This window comes from Protopterus annectens, chromosome 9.part0, assembly GCF_019279795.1.
Source record: "Protopterus annectens isolate FY-2018-M chromosome 9.part0, PAN1.0, whole genome shotgun sequence".
In the NCBI taxonomy this organism is placed as follows: domain Eukaryota; kingdom Metazoa; phylum Chordata; order Ceratodontiformes; family Protopteridae; genus Protopterus; species Protopterus annectens.
Genome location: NC_056743.1, coordinates 1465604019 through 1465622090, shown reverse-complemented (window position 1 = coordinate 1465622090; position 18072 = coordinate 1465604019). Strand labels below are relative to the sequence as shown.

The 18072-nt window shown below is 37.3% G+C and overlaps 1 protein-coding gene across 1 annotated transcript in view; it reads left to right on the top strand.

Annotated features, from left to right (window-relative positions):
• The window catches only part of LOC122810706 (fibrillin-1-like), a 532858-nt gene that overhangs the window by 293045 nt on the left and 221741 nt on the right, over positions 1 to 18072 (top strand). The window contains exon 25 of the mRNA XM_044082270.1: positions 12526 to 12611. Coding sequence (XP_043938205.1) covers positions 12526 to 12611 — 86 coding nt within the window. The remainder of the gene's footprint in view (positions 1 to 12525; positions 12612 to 18072) is intronic.

Here is an 18072-nt window from a genome sequence, read left to right as displayed (position 1 = left end):
CATAGGTTCATAGGTATTTACTATACTAAGGACCACAAGGGTCTTTTTAAGCCTAGCCATGCATCACAAATCTCTGACAAGTTCTGATACCCTTGATAAGTGTAAGCATGGGTCTGGGAGATGAACCATTTACAGGTTACCTGTTTGCATTCGAGACATACCTGCCAAACCAGGGATGAATTTCCGGTTTCCCATCCAACTGTCCAAGTTGCACTTGAATTGGGTTAGGGAGGAAATCTGCTTCACATGGATGGGGAGCCTGTTTCATAGATGGGGTAGTCTCTGGGATACATACCTATCTCTTCAATTCCTTCATCAGATTAAAGAACAAAGTGTGTTTAACTGTAAGTAGCACTTGACCAATCACAGACTCAAAGCTGCACTACACCTCTTTCCTGTTTTTTAGAGCTCTTGCTTATAGCAAGTTAACCATTTCAGTGCCTAAGCTTGCATTCTCTCAAAATGAGTTTTAGGGGAAGATATCCATTCAACCCTGGGGGTTTATCAGCTTTTAAATCTGCTATCCAATGAGCTTCTGCCAGTTCTGTTCGATTGCGTCTATACTTTGTTCTTTAATCTGATGAGGGATTGTCCGAAAGTGCTTATCTTTTATGCTTTACAATTAAATTTATGGCTTTAGCTGTCTTGGTCCTTGTTGGTTTTTTGCTGCTTACATTTGTGATTTGTCTGAACCAAGGTGGAATTGTATCCTCTGTTTGCTGGGTTTTCTTCACTTATAAAGTTATATAGACAGTTATCAAAATATCATCACAGAGTAAAAGGCCCTCCCAGAAAGGTAAGAGGCATATGAGATCTTGGAGTGCGACAGCAAATCCAACAATTACAGTGACTTGGACACAAGACTTCCAAACAGTACACATCTGATAGAAAATACACAATGCTGCATGTCTGTTCCTTGGGTGATAGAAAATACACAATGTTGCATGTCTGTTCCTTGGGTGATAGAAAATACACAATGCCGCATGTCTGTTCCTTGGGTGATAGAAAATACACAATGCCGCATGTCTGTTCCTTGGGTGATAGAAAATACACAATGCTGCATGTCTGTTCCTTGGGTGATAGAAAATACACAATGCTGCATGTCTGTTCCTTGGGTAGGAAAACAGAAATGCCAAAATATTGGTACTTTGTTTTTATGAGCATGAAGCTCATGGAATTCTTTACATGAATGGTACAGCAATTTATATGTTGCTCTGCATGTAGGTAAGATGGATTGTTTTCTGTCATGCAGCATAAACTGCAAAATTGTAAAGAACACTTAATTTACATTATAATATAAAGTATTCCTACCATGACACTCAACTATGCTCTTCTACATATGCATACATTTATGTGGATCCACTGGGTTAGGCTGCCTTTCACTCATTGTTTTTAATTATTAGATAGAGACCACATTATCCCACTCCAGTGGATAAAGATATATGTTTTAATTTTTCCACTTTTTACTGAGTAGCCTATTGTTTCTATATATGCCTGTCACTTTTACTTTCACCCCCTTTTTTGCACTTGTAAATGCTACAGCAGCTGTAGCTCATATTCTTGTATCAGTTAGCCATATCCCATATTATCACCTTTGTTCTAGTGCAATCCCATATCGCCATTCTGTTTTATATTGGGAGTAAGTTATTAAACTATCCTATTTTGTCATGCCATAAAACTGGTCAACATAGACTCTCAGTCAGGTTTTGCCCCGTCTGTAACCAGCCTGAAAACACAGTGTAGCAAGTGCCTCATGCTTGCCAACAAGTCTTACCTGCTACCTACCTCACGATTCAATATGCAAAAGGTCTAAGTATTTCATGAACTTGAAGGCTACCTTCTCACCTTAGAACATATTCAATAAGTACAGTATGATTACACACAACATAGAACATCTCCACTAAACCAACCCATACTGAGGCTGTTCAGAGAAGACTGCCTAAGCCCACCCCTGAGCTAAAAACTAAGAAACATCAGCTAATAGTTCACATAGTATCACATCCATCTTCACCCTATCAACCCACAGCCAGTTCACCTACCTCAACAAGTCACAAGGATGCAGACCCCAAGCTATTAAGACGCACTGAGACCACATCTCCCTCAATAATGTTTTAGTAATGGTGAGTCTCATGTCAGACATATAAACATTACCCTATTCAGGCTCAATTAGAATAGGGTAACAGCTGTCTTTCTTAAGCTAGCATGCAGCTTCTCTCCATCCTGAGAAATATGACTATGAACTGACAGTACTTCATATGGTATTGCATGACTTTAGACATTGTGCAAAGAGAGGCATGCAAAAAGATATGACTGAGCATGCTATGCATGTGTCTGGAGCAGGAATGTCAGTTCTTGAGGGATGAGAATGATGCCATGTTTCAAAGACAAAATAATTGGCATACTAGAGTGTCTGGGATGTGTCAGCTTGGACCAAGATGCCTGGCAAGCCTTCCTGCTTTGCCAGGAAGATCTGCACTTCTTTTATTCATGTTTTTGCATTCCTGCTAAAGCCTTGTCCATCCCCATGGTGCCTTTTATAAGCAGCATCCATCTGCTGGATATTCTAACCTAGACAATTCTAATTTGGAACAGAGTAAAGTTTCTCTACTCAATGCCAGGAGTCTTAACATAAAAAAATGGCTGAACGTGTGACTCTGCTGTAATGTGAACACATCAGATATTTCTAATTACAGAGATATGGTTTCAAAACAATGAAAACACTCCCTCTATCCCTGGTTAGTGCCTGTCATATCTACGAGTCTGCTGAGTATTGGGGTGTCAGTGTCTGCCAAGGATATCATCTCCTCATGACAGATTCCTCAGAGCACCAGCATTAAACTCATGTTTCTATAAATCCCTCTGCCTCCAACTAATTACCAATTCTTCAATAACTGTAGAACACCCTCAGTGTCTTCTTCTGAGCATGATAACTTTATCTCCATTAAATCAAACTCCTTTCTGTTGGGAGACTTCAGCTATTCATCAATAAACTGGCTGATGTACATTGCCATTGGTCAGACTTCCCAGCAATTTCTTGATATTATAAATGCCAACTCTCTTTTGCAAATAGTTAACCATCCTACTGGGGACCCTGCTACTGTTTATCTTGTCCTCACAAATATGGCCACTTCTTGAACACCTCCATATATATCACCCTCCCTTATTTATTCAAAGCATAAATCATTAACCTTGCTGGTGGCATTTTCCTTGTGAATACCTGTGCTGTGAGACTGTTAAAATTCAGACCTTCTTCAGCTACTTGATGACCTGTGTTAATTCCACAATAATCATCACCCGATGAATTCCATTGCTAAAAATCACTGTCTTCGCCTCTGACTTCTACTTCCCCTTAAATAGTTGTATTGCTAAGGTAGTCCCTGCCAGCTCCAAATATAGTGAGAAATTTAAAATCAAATCCTAATGCTGGAAGGCTTGTGTAAATATATTATATAAGAATACATTATATAAGAAGAATATATTATATAAGAAGAGGAGGAAGAAATTACTTAATGCTTATATGAGATCTCATTATAACTACCTAAAAAGCACACTTAAGCAAACAAGTAAAGAGCTTAAGGGAACCATGTGGAAACTCATAGCTGAGTATGAACTTAAAACAGCCACTAAAACCAGAATAACTACAAATCATTCTTTGATTCTATCAAGAAGTTAAAAAAAAATAACCTCTAATAATGTTCAGAGCTAGTCCACAATAATACTGTCCTGTTTGGCTCAAAAGAAATAGCTAATATCCCAGCAGACAAATTTAGTGCAAAGTTTGCTCTACCCACAGTTATTGCCATTCCACATATTTCACAGTCATAGACACTCCTTTTAATTATGTGGAATAGACCCTGTCAGACCTCTCAAAAGCTAAGAGCACCACATCTGTTGGCCCCAATAATGTACCAAGTTGCCTGATTATCTACTGGTTATATTCATGAAGCCTGGAAAACAGCCATTGTAATGCCATTGCACAAGGGTGGCCTGTCTAAAGATACTGGTAATTAAAGGCACACTAGTGTCACTAGCCTCATATACAAAGCTATGGAATTATCTCAGACCTTATTAATCTGCAGCATGAGATGATTTGGTTATAATGACTGGTACATTTTCTTTGGATATTAAGATTTTCTTGGGGGACTAATGTTCTATTAAGTTGTTGAGGGCTGTGCAATTTTCTAGCTGATAGAGAAATCTGTGTATTGTAGTTAACTGAGGAAGAGCCAAGTGATATTGTATTTCTAACCAGTTTAATTCTTTGAGGGCTTGGCAGTGGTGTGTGCTGCTGTTATACATCACTAAAAATTGGCTCTTTCATTATAACATTGCTCAAGTATGGACAGTTGTGAGACCTGAAGTTTGTCAAAGATTGGGGCAGCATGAGGAGATATGGCAGCAAGAAACTAGGGCTATACATCTTCTGGTTATGTCAGTGATATAGGTTTACTCTGTAAAATGCACCTATTTTTGATGATTTGTTTAACTGTGTTTGGTATATGGCAGTCGAATTTCAACTGGTCATCTGCTATGACAATCAATAATTTTGTGTGGTTTACTTGTTCTACCATGATGCTATTTATTGAAAGAGAGACGATAGCGAATGTGGTTAGTCACTTCTGAACAGATCAGGAGGATACCACTGGTGCAGCACAGGACTCACTGATGGGCAATCACCCATCTGACATTTGTTTCTTAGACCTTAAGGCCAATACTCCTGGCCTAAGTTTATCTAAGTTTGTAGACAGATGTAAATTGTGTGTTATTATTCAATCTTTCTTTGAGTCGCAAATGCTTCAACATGGGTTAGATCATGTTAATAGCTGGTACAAGGCAAATGGTTTCACATTTAATGTGAAAAATTGTAGTACGGCTCATTTTGGTAAACAAAACCTTTTCCCACCATATAGGTGACATACTTTTCCAATCAAACACTGTTGAAAGAGAAGTAGGCAGTCTTGTTAATAATTCCTTATCCTTTAACCATCATGTTGCAACAGTAGTTTAGAAAGCTCATCAGATTTCTATTTAATTCCAAATAATTCTTAGTTCCCCTTCACTTGTATCTCATCAGACCATTACTGAATCTAACGTCCCCTCCCCGGCATGTGTTTGTCTAAATATGTCACTCAACTTGAGAGACATCAGAAATTCATAACTAAAAAGATCAGTGGCCTCAACAATCTTAGTTATTAGGAGAGACTGGCAGCCATCTATCTCTCTCTCTCTCTCTCTCTCTCTCTTTCTGTACTCAGTTTTTTATAGACACCTCTGTTGAGATCTAAATCTACCCTGTTGAGATATGAAAGATCTGACCATCTTTGAGCTCCTACTCTTTCCCAGAACAAATGGCTTCCAAAATACATGGTTAAAAGAAATAAACCTTCATGAATGGTTAAATAGCACAATTTGACATGATAGAATCATTTCTCAACATATTCCCCAGCAATGAAACAAATTTTCAGTAAATGTTAAGCAGAGAAGCGCCGTTGCCACCATCAGAGTAAACTTAGAAAATTGAATGGGCAGACTCAGATTCTCCCCTGTTCTATCTTTTATACAGTATGTATGATCATTCCTGAGTCTGCAGAGAAATTTTGAGTATGGATTATTGGCTAATCATTTAGTGCTCTGTAGTACTTACCTATGAAACTATGAATAGAAATCTAAGTACACAGAGAATACTTGTTGGTTCCACTGTTTGTCATTTATACCAATCTCCATGAATACCTGGCTCATCAATGACAATTGACCAACAACAAAGCTGTATGAAATTTTAGAACCACCAATGTCCCCTGCACAGGGTTAGAGCAGTAGAGAAAGAAACGCATATTCTTACCCTCTAAAGGTGAACCCAAGGGGGACCCACTAACGATCTCATAGTTACATTGTAAGTATTTGGATCACAGTCAGTGAAAAGTAATAGAGGAAACTATAAACTGGCAAATAGCATCTGTCCAATATTTACATTTGTGACTTGCAGGCAAAGCCTTCTATATTTAACCCTTCAAGGGCTATGTGTAAAAGCAGTAATCAGTTGTGGGCATTGCATGTTATGTGAATTATTTTTATAGCCAAAGATCTTGAGCTGATCAATCAAAGAGTACTTATTTCTGAAGGAAAGCACCATTTTTAAGTAACATGCTTTGTTTTAGTCGTAGCAGACATCTTCAGGCATTGACTTCATCTGACCCATCCAGGCTGGGTATAAGTGCAAGTTTCATCAACATCCTATAGCTTTTTATAAAGACTTTCACACTTTGAAAAGAATGTTCACTCTTAAGGAAAAACATTAAACAATAATGTTATATACTAAACCATGCAAATGCTGGTAAAACATCTGTATATATTAATTGAAAAAAATGTTAAATAATAATTGAAAGAACTGACTTCAAATGCATAGCAAATCACTAAGTGGCTTTATATTCCCTGCCAATAATGTATGTATTCTGTCAAAGAGTATGCGAGCTAAAACCTGGAGGAAAAGGAAAAAATAATGAGAACGGGGATCTCAGTGCAGGACTGAGTTAAGGCAGTATATTATCCAGGGTGCTCTAAGGCTTGTACAAACTCAGTCCTAAGGCTCTCCATGGCGATGCAGATGCAGGTCTGTGTAACCTATTGGTGTATGCATATTGAACACTTGAACTTCAATTGCCTGAGGCTGAACTCATCGATGAGCAGAGTCAACCATAGGAAATCATTGTCAGAAAGTTGTGCCATAACTGACTCCCTTTTGGGGAAGATTCCTCCTTCTTTGAGATGGTGTAACGGTGGAGTTGGTATACATATATATATATATATATATATATATATATATATATATGAGTTTGGGGGTGTGGGATCACTTTCGTCCCTACAAAAACACATTATTTCATGCTTTTGTTTCAGCAACTGCAGTTCAGGGATTTTGATCCTTGGTGCATTCACTCTTCTGCTTAAAGTGGAAGCCATCTGTCTTAAGGAAACATGACAGAATTAGTGTGATGTAAAAACTGATCTTGAAAGTTTGTGTAAGAAGCCCAGTACAAAATGACTATGACATCTGCACTTATCTTCCACGACTCCCAGCTCCATTTGGTTTCTTTCATCTACTATATCTGAGTAGCCAGCTCTAATGAGTGACTTCCCCTGCTATGTAATTATTTGCCCAGCTAACATAAGAATGACTGGGAAGAAGGTTGTACATGCTGGAACCAACTTTCCTGGAGAAGTTAAAAAGGATGAAGTCATTGTTAAACGAGGACTGATTATTCAGTACTTATATGCAGCCTTTTCCCTCTGCTTATAAAAGTTGTGGAACTTTGTGCAGCAACAGAATATCTGCATCTAAATCTTCTAAGCTGTGAGCTGCAATTCAGGCAATGCATATATGATGAAAGGGCTTCTCAGAATTTCTTTTAAGTCATCACTGCCTAGCCTCTGACCTCTCTCCATCTGATACAATGTTGTCACACCATGGCTATTATTTAATACTGTTTACAGAAACACTGGCAATGTTATAGTTTTTAACTTTATTTTAACAATTCTACATAGTCAGTATAAGTTGATTGTTGTATATTAGAATTTTCTGTTCTAGCTCCATGCAGATTCAGTTTAACTAAACATTTTAATGATTCAATTTCTACATCTGTGCCTTTATTCTTCTGGATGTCATGCAGCCTAAGTGCACTGCAATCTTAAGGACAGTCACAACCTTTTTTTCCTTTCATATACACCGTGCTTGTACTGCACTGCTATGAAGAGTTAACAATTTTTATTACATTTATATCATGCATGTTTAATATCCTTTTAGCTATTCAGTGTTTCAGATTCTACGTTGCCCAGTGATTGCTCATTGCTATATACTGAGTTTCACATTGTTAATGTGTAATATGCCTTGTAGATTGCTTTCCCACTCATTTTACTGTTCTACAAGTTTAATTTCATATAACGTATCTCAAAACCATCACTCTGAATTTGCATTTTTTATAGTACATTTTAATTGGCTTTAATGTGCATCTTTCAGGTTAACTGATATGGTTATTTGAAGTGTAATGACTGCGGCATTATAGCACAAGGTGTGAACTCATAAATACTGCTTAATACTGAATGGGATGAAATGCCTACTGTAATTTCAATTAAAACAGTCAATAATGTTGAATGTTATAATACCATTTCTATGTGAAACTACTGTATTGTAAAAAACAAAATCTTGCCTTTACAATAATAATTGTAACTGAATTGGGACAGTATGGCCTACCACCTGTTGCATTAGCCTGATTCAGGTGCCACTTGAATAACAGAATGTTTTCTTTTGGCTTTTGTTCTAAACATTTTGCATGTGAAAAGACTGATAATTATAACACATAGGTTCATAAGTCCATAGACGAATACTAGGCTAACTGCCCTGAAGGGTCATTTTGGCCATTTTAAGATTAGCAAATAATCCAAGGTGCAAATTAAGCTCTGTAGTCTACATTGCATTTCACCATATATAATGCCAATTATTTGATGTTGAAATTATGCACATCAACATTGGGTCTATGTTACATATTCGAACACTTAAATGTTCGAATCTCTAAAGGTCGACTTTTAGAGATCGAACATTTAAATGTTTGAATATTAATAAAGACCCCCTGCACTCCCCACACCCCTTGCTATTTAAATATACCAACTTCGAGATCGTGCTTCAGTGTAGGGAATGGGAACTTTTCCATTCCTACACTGTAGTGCACTGAAGTGCGACCTCAGAGTTGGTATATTTAAGTAGCAAGGGGTGTGGGATGCAGGGGGCTTGCTCCCCTGCCTAAACGCTTTTCTTTTTTTTTCCTTTTATTTTTATTACTATTTGAACATTTAAATATTCGATCTCTAAAGGTCGACCTTTAGAGATTCCAACATTTAAGCGTTCAAATATGTAACATAGACCCTCAACATTAGTGCCATTTATATAATATATATATATATATATATATATATATATATATATGTATATATATATATATATATATATATATATATATATATATATATATATATATATATGGATCTATTTAAATCCATTGAATACTACGTTCATCAACATGTATAATATCAAAACAAATTGATCAACATAATGCATGTTGACACACTACTACATGTGCACAGAGAATTACTTCTCAGTACATGCAAAACCTGAAAAAAGAAAACAAAGAAAGCATAATTTTTTGTTTGGAGCAAGCCCTCTCCACCTCCCTTGTGGAGGGACTGTACCCCCATACCACCTGCTAATTATATATTCTAATTCTGAGATGGCACAAGCCCTGTGGAAAAGACATTCTGCTAATGAAGTTTTTCTTTATTATTTTATCCTCCTTACAATTGCTTGAGACACTTCTCTGGAACTCCGCTAGAGAGTCGCAATCAAAGTTCAAATATCTGCTAAAAAATCTGATTAGAATTCATATTTATTATGGCCTCATGGTGCATTCTCATATTTTTTGCTCCTTCACTATCATCTACCTTATTACAGCCTGAAATAACGTTATTAATAACTCAGTGCAGTATTGTGAGCTCACGTTAATACTTCTGCACACTGCATGAGTCATAGTTTAACTCAGGATCTGAGGAAGCTTGAGACAAGCAAGCTAAAGTGCTGTTTGGTTAACAGAACCTACCAACAGGTTACATTAAATGAGAAAGGATGTTGCTGTTTTGTTGCTCTGCTAGTTTAAAAGTATTTTAGATAATGAATAGCTGTCAATATAACAAAACAGAAAAATGACAATGATAATCAAGATGTAATAAACTGAAGCTGACGTGATTATAGGGCCTAACAGCTAGCGATTTCTTAAAACAACATAGTGATGTTTGTTGACCACAAGAAATATCTGAAAAGTATTTTGAAAAAAATCAGTCTGACAGCCACATACGTAAAATTGATTATTAGTTTATGCATAAAAAACATACTTTAAATTGATAGAGTATTGGTCAATAACAAAGTTTAGCAACACCTAAGTTTTCGAAGAGTTGGACACATGGACCTCCCAAGCTGTATTTGTGCACATTCCCATGCAAATATGGATGTGTCTAACATCCTATCAGATGTCTTCATTCTGAGCAGGTGAAAGTCCAATCAGATGGAACTGAGTTGTCTCACAGTGTGCTACTCTCCCTCTGTAACATGGTAGCATCATGATAACAGAACATTCAGGTATAAGAAGAGAATCTGAAGAAGTCCACAAGGACAAAAATGATTATCCCAACAAAACCTATAAAAGGACTGATCTGAACTTAGTCTCTTTTTTTGAATGATGATTTGGAAATGGATATGTTTTGTTTTTAGAAATAAAATTATTTAGATTATGGGCTTTTTCTAAATACCTGTACTCTCAACAATTATGTACTGGAATTTCATTTTGTCCTGGCACATGCTCCCTGTATATGGACGATTTCGATTAGAGATACTGGAGTACCCACACACGAGTGACCTTTGTTTTCATTTTTAATAAATTTGTACTGTAGCATTGGCTAGTCTTTGTCTGTAAAGGGATACACAGACACACACACACAGAAGTGTGGGGGTGGGGTGTGGTGGGCAGAGTCAGGTCATAAAGCGGGTTGGAGAAAGCCTTAGTAAGAACAGGTTTCCGAGTGATATTTATCTATAGTTGTGAATAGGTTCATAGGTTAGTACTAGGCTAACTGCCCTTGCAAGCTATTTTAAGCCTAGCCAATTATCCCCTGTGAGATTCAAACCCTGTACCTTGTGTTTGTAAGGCAAACACCTTAACCATTAGGCCACCCTCCCAACAAATGGAACTGTTACTGATTCAATCGTACAACATGAAAAGTCAGCATATATGGGTACAAAGTATTTAGCAATATTATTCAAGTAATAATAAAAGATAACACACAAATATACTTTCGTGATTTGGTGCAGCATATATAACATCTCTAAAATGTAACTTTAATCTTATACCTCTACTCACGTGCAGACTCATATTTACTCTGGGATTTTAAAATGAGTTCGACTTGGGCAGCATACTAAGCCATGCAATAACTTCATTCTGAAGGTCAAAAGAGGTCTCTGGAAGCCTTTAAACTGTCCAGGCTAATGAGGACTTCTGGCATCAAATTCTGAAATGGAAGCTGACATTACTACACTGCAGCATAGAATGCCTATATAAAATGTCAAAGACCGGAGTTGCCCATGTTAAGTCTATGCACTATTATGCAAAAGAATAGTGTCATCTGTTTGGCACAACTAGTAGTGCAGGTATTATGTGGTGCACATACCAAATGCTGACAGTACCAGTTTTAATAAATAGGTGAAGCTGTACTGCGGGCTGTGAATAGCTGAGGTAGGAGAGTGCATGGCCATCGTTTTCTGTGAATTGTCCTCTCTGGACACAACACTTTCTCTGTGAAACTACTCATAGCAGCCCTACAGTATATCAAAACTGTATTTTCAGTTTTGAAAATGCATGCATGACAAATTTTAACTTGGCATGTATTCATTGTGATGTCTGTGCTATAGGTGATATCATGTCCATGCTATAGGTGATATCATATCCGTGCTATAGGTGGTATCATGTCCATGCTATAGGTGATATCATAGCTGTGCTATAGGTGATATGATATCCATGCTATAGGTCATATCATGTCCATGCTATAGGTGATATCATATCCGTGCTATAGGTGATATCATATCCGTGCTATAGGTCATATCATGTCCATGCTATAGGCGATATCATGTCTGTGCTATAGGTGATATCATATCCATGGTATAGGTGATATCATATCCATGCTATAGGTGATATCATATCCGTGCTATAGGTGCTATCATGTCCATGCTATAGATGATATCATGTCCATGCTATAGGGGATATCATGTCTGTGCTATAGGTGATAGTGTGTGGATATGCCAGTACTGGAGCACTTCAATGGCTACATGATAGGTTTATTATTATTCAGGCTGTACTCGGAACTGATAATGATATTCATTTAGACAGCACCTTTCTGAATCTCATTGCCTCTTCAAGGCACAGCATGTACTTAACTTATCTACAATATTCACATAGTTTTGGGAAATGTAAGGCATACTTTGCCATTGATGTGATGCCCTACCAGGGGTAGAGTTGGGATTTATCATGAAGATACCATTCCAAATTGGTGGGGGCTCTTTGAAATTACCCCAAATTTTATGGAATCTGGCTGTAATTTAGTGTTTGCATTTCACTGTCCTGTACCATCTCTGCAGCCCATTGAGAAGCACTGTAGCTCTTTTTTTTACATATATGGAATGAAAGCTTTACCTATGTTATCTTACATTCTGTGTCAAGTTCGATAGTATTTAGTAATATAGTTAGCACACGTAGGCAGTGTGTTCCCATGTGCTTCATAGTCTAAGTTAGACTCACCTATTATTATTTCTTATTCCAATAATTATGCTGAATCTTAAGATGTGAGTGTAATGCAATGATGTGATTTGCTTATGTGGTGTATGAAAGTAGTAGTAACTGAACAAATAAACTAATTAAATAAAATATCTGCATTTCTTAGGTCAGTCATTCGATTGCTGCCATGAACCTATGAATTCAAGTGATCTACAATTCCTTAATTCAAATTTCACTTTAGTTAACACTCAGGTAACAACAGTCATTTATGTCACTATCTTATAAATCTGAAATAAAGCAAAATATATGAAAATTAAAGAGGTCATTACTTAGCATTTGTGTTGTGGTTTGTGTGAGTAATTATAGGACAATAAATGGAATTCAATGTGAATTAGCTAGATGGAGAAATGTCACATGGTAGCTTACAAAATGATGATTTTATTAACATTTGAAAATTCTTAAAAATTAATTAATTTGTTTATTTCCTGAATCATAAATTCATACCACTGACAACTTATGCTGTAAGTTTTGATGTTGACAGCTAGATTTTTTTGCTGTTGTGGGGACAAAACTTTAAGCATACCTTATACTACTGAGACTGAGACTTGATCAGACACATAATTTATTAAGTGATAGTACCTATAATCTGCAGCAGCTTATAAATATTGATGTTATTTATTTTAAAAAGTACATTTTAAAAATGAATTGTTTCAATACATTTTAAATAAATACTTACTGTGTTTAACTCCTTTTAAAATGGGTCAATATTCTTGTCCGTTTCAGCTCCATCCTTGACCATATCAGTAGAGAGTGCAAAGTTTAAACAGAAAATATGTCCTGATCTGTATTATGAAGAGAAGTCAGTAAATCTAAAACACTTTGAATACAGTAAGTTAAGTAATATTGAGAAAAAAATTGCACAAATGAAGTAAACCTACTTAAATGTAATTTTAGTAAGTGTATTGCAAAATAAATGAGTTTGGTAATACAGCTTGAAGCACAGTGAGTGTGACTTACTTTGGTAATACAATGTGAGGCACAAATCATTCTGCATATGACTTATATTTATTTATTTATATTGTTAGTTTACAATTTGATAACAGGCAAGAGGGCTTATTGCTTTGCTATTATAATCTTGAACCATTCTCACAATCTTGAAAACCATAATACTGAAAGCATAATATCAACCAAATTGCTGGACTCATAGATGCCCCACCCTTGTGCAGAGGAATGACAGTTGCAGTCCTCCATTCACTTGGCATGAAGCTTGTCTAGAGGCTAAGGTTCTTGTGGTCCAGTTAGGCCATGCTGCATTTGTTAAGGACATATCCTTGGATGTTATCAGTGCTTACTGATGCAAATCTCTTGGCTTCGGAGAGAGCACATTGAAGACCTGTTACCTAGTGACAGTTGGGAGAGTTACAGTTGAAAGTATTTCATGAGAAGTGTCTGAGGGAGAGAGGAATTTAAAATTGGAGCTAAATTTGCATGTCAGTAGATTTGCTATATCTTCTGGCTCAGTGTACATTGCCCCATTTACAATTAGTTTGACACATTTTTATGTATTGCCTTTGAAAATGTGGACATAGCTGAAGAATGCCTTTTGACTGTCCTTGGCCTGTGTGGCTACTTTTACCTCAAATTTGGCTTTGGTAGCCTTGATTAGCCCCCTGAGTTGCTTGTTTAGATTGAAATGGGATTGTTCCTTGCTGGGCATAGAAAATCCTGATTTTTGCCACAATTCTATTCTTTTTGTTAGAGAACATAGTGATATTGGGATTCTACCAGCGTGGCTTGTTTTCTGAGTTTGTTCCGTACTTATTCTGGGTAGGTAGAGCTGTTTCTATGCAGCCATTAACATGATTGTATGGAGTATCTATGAAGAGTTCTTCATAGGCAGTGATGTTCTAAGGGTTTGGTAGGCTGAACATTTTGCTTGGGTGTCACTTAATAGTAGGAAGTTTGCCTTAGAATAATTTCTAAAAGTTCCAGGGTTAGCTGGAGTTCAGGGTTTTATTTTTATTATAAAGGAGACAGCTTTATGGTTTGACCTGTTCAGTGAGGACTTTACACTAAGAGGGTTACAATATTCTCCCATGTTTGTTAGGACCACATCAAGGATTTAAGTACCCCTACGAGGAGGGATGAACTAACTGGTCCAGGTTATTTGTGTTTACAAAGTCCAGGAATTGCTGGGACTGCATGCTTTGGGTCATGTTGATTCAAAGTTTATAGTGGAGTAATTAAAGTCTCACATGAATATAGTGTTGGGTTGAATGGGGAGAGCCTCCAGTTCATCTAAGTATGTGTTATGAGTTTCATGTGTCATAGAAAGGGACCTATAGGTTCCACGGCTTTGGTATGAGACCTTTGCCTATGGTAATCTGAAAATGGAGATGCTCAAGTGCATCGTATCATTTTACCAGACTTAAGGTATGTTTGTTTTTGATGTAAATTGAGATACCTCTGCTTTTTGTCTCTTTTTGTGCAGTAGCTAGTCTAAATGTTTGGAAGGTATTATAGCCCTGCACTCATACCTGTCAACTGCCCAGATTTTCTCAGAATATTCAGATTTTTGCCTCATTTGTTCCTTCAAATAATCTTCAGTTTTCTGGCAAATCACCAAGGAGTGAAGTTATTAAATTGCATACATTTGATATTCAGACTTCATATCCTTCAGAAATTGATGGTAATGCAAAACCTGTTATTTTTATAAACTTCCTGCCTTTATAAGAGCAATATTTAAAATTTGTCTCTAATTTCTAACCTTTGCCCTTCCACTATGTTTTACTGTGTCTAGATTTTTTGCACTTAGAGGTTGAGAGGTATGCTTGCACTGCTGGAGTGCTTTCTGTGGATAAAAACTATGTCTCAGTAACTGCATAGATGTTTACATTCTTGATGGGTGAGTAGAGCTTGCAGGAGGAGTTTCTTGTTTAGACTCCTGGCATTTAACACCCTTAGAATTTATTGAGGTAGTTTTGCTTTTTTGAAAGGTTTATCAGGTTAGCTATGCATAAAAAAGGCACTATGAGGGTGAACAAGGTTTTAGCCAATATTCAAAGGCCTAGAGGGGATGGGTGCAGACCATCCCTGGTAAAGCACCATGCATAACTCTCATCCTCTTATTGTAGGAAATCTGGAAAAAGCCATAAATAAAAGTGGGACAAAGGCCCCAAAATAGGGACAAGTTTAAATATTGTTCTTACAAACTTAGAAAGTTGATGGAACAACAGTTTGTGCATTAGCATGAATTTTCTGAAGAGTATGTATGAAATCTGAAACTCAAATGTTCATCATTATTTTCTAACATCAGTCTTTATTGATTTGCCACTAATTTGCCAGAAAAAGCACAATTTTATTAAAAATGGACCAAAAATATGAGGGAAAAATCTGGACATTCTGCAAAAATCTGCACAGTTGAGAGGTATGGCATGGTGTGTCAACCATATCCTCCCAGGCTGATAAATAGTGTATCTCTTGAATGGCATCAAAAACTAATCCAGTTATTAAAGTCAATTATCTGCTATTAATACTGTGGCATCATTCTTGGAGAAGGTATAATGCTACTCTATGCTAGACTCATACTGGCCTAGGACACAGCGTCCAAGAGCTCCATCATGTCTCATTTCATATATATCAGAGGTGCACCTCAGGTAATTTATACCCACATGGACTATGACTGAATCATACTGGTACTTGTGGTTGAATAACCTGAGTGCATGTGTGATCTGGCTTATCCCCAACCCCTGAAAGGCAACTGACCATAACTCCCTCCTTACTCAGTCTGATGAGTGGGACATCTGTGTGTCTCATAATGGAGTCTCTTATGAACAAAATATTGAATTGTGGGGTGCTTTGTGTTATGGGCTTAGAATCTGAGATACTGTGAGATGTGACTGTAAATTTCATGGGAGGTTTTGCTTTGGTAGAGTGCTTTTGAGGTGGCTGAAGATACTTATTGTAAGTACAATGTCTGGGAGGCCTTTGGGTTTTAGGAAGATTTTACTTAAGAGCCTCAGCATATGTGAGTCTGTGTACGCATATGGTCCATAACATGGGTTGTGTGTGTGTGTGTGTGTGTGTGTGTGTGTGCGTGTGTGTGCGTGTGTGCGTGTGTGCGTGTGTGTGTGTGTGTGTGTGTGTGTGTGTGTGTGTGTGTGTGTGTGTGTGTGTGTGTGTGTGTGTGTGTGTGCATGTGTGTCTGTGTGTACATGTAGTGTCTGCGTGTGCATGGGCATATTTGTGCTTGTGTGTGTGTGTGTGTGTGTGTGTGTGTGTGTGTGTGTGTGTGTGTGTGTGTGTGTGTGTGTGTGTGTGTGTGTGTGTGTGTGTGTGTGTGCGTGTGTGCGTGTGTGCGTGTGTGCGTGTGTGTGTTGTGTGTGTTTGCATGTGTGTGTGTCTGTCTGCCTTTCTGACAACCTGTCTAGTATCATAAATGCTTCTGTGTGAGAGGCATACCTCCAGTGACACTGTGTAACTGCATCTCTCGCTACTGTTATCAGTTTGTGTAAGAGTTAGGTGGTTCTCAGTAACATTAGGCAATTGCTAAATTATCTCAGGATGCCAATATCAACCAAACTGGATGCAGAGACAGTAAGAAAGTGCATATCCATGCTTACAGATCCTTATATTGTAAACCACAAGGGGATGGCAGAAAAGGGATTTACAGCTGTTGAACTTGGAAGCTGTGAGAATATCCTCTTGCAAATATGACATCTTTTTACATGCTCAGAAAACCATTAAACCAGCAAAACTGTGGTTAGAAAATCTTTCTACCTTGCACAAGCAATCTGTAGCAGTATTACCTATAGGTTATAAAGATTCTTGGTAATAGTCTATTCTTTACTAATGAGATATATCTTGGTGTACAGTGCTCCTTTTGGAATGCACTTAACAAAGCATCTTCAGCTTGAAAGAACCCCTAAGATTTTTCACCAGTAATATTTTTGGATCAGACAACCTTAGCTGCACTGAAAGAATAAAAGCTATTTCCTCTAACCTGTCTTCTACTAGTGTCTGAGATGTGACCTTTGGCCTTCTGGGCTTTGAAAGATCCTACCCTTTTTGACCTCTCTCACCTTTGATGAACCTACAGTCTAACATTCACACCAAAGACATCCTTCTTAAGTTCAACTGCATTGTTAATGAGATAGATTTTTAACTTATTGCATTCCATGATTGTAGAATAAATGACTCCCTATTGAAATGTTGGCATTCAAAATGCCATTTGCTGAAAATATGGGAAAAAAAGACTGAAAATGCAGTAGAAGAGCAAATATTGAACCTCACTCTTCTCCTATTAACTTCTTTTTTGCAGGAGGTCAGCTTCCCTACAACCCCCATGTGGAGGGAAAGCCTCCACACGCGCACACACACACACACACACACACACACACACACACACACACACACACACACACACACACACACACACACACTCTAAAACTTATACATACCAAGTCTGAGATTGCCATACTTTAGAGAAAGGAGAATATTCCAAGAAATGGCAATATCATACTTGGTATATGTAAGTCCAGATATTCAGCCCTTTAGTTTCAACATTCTCCCTATAACGGGTCTTGACATTTCAAACTGTTAGCAGAATAAATGGAGATCATAGTAATGCCCTATCTGTCCTCAAAATCAGTTTTTGACAGTTGGAAGAGTGACTGTAAATTCCTCTTCTTAACTCATCTTATGACTACTCCTA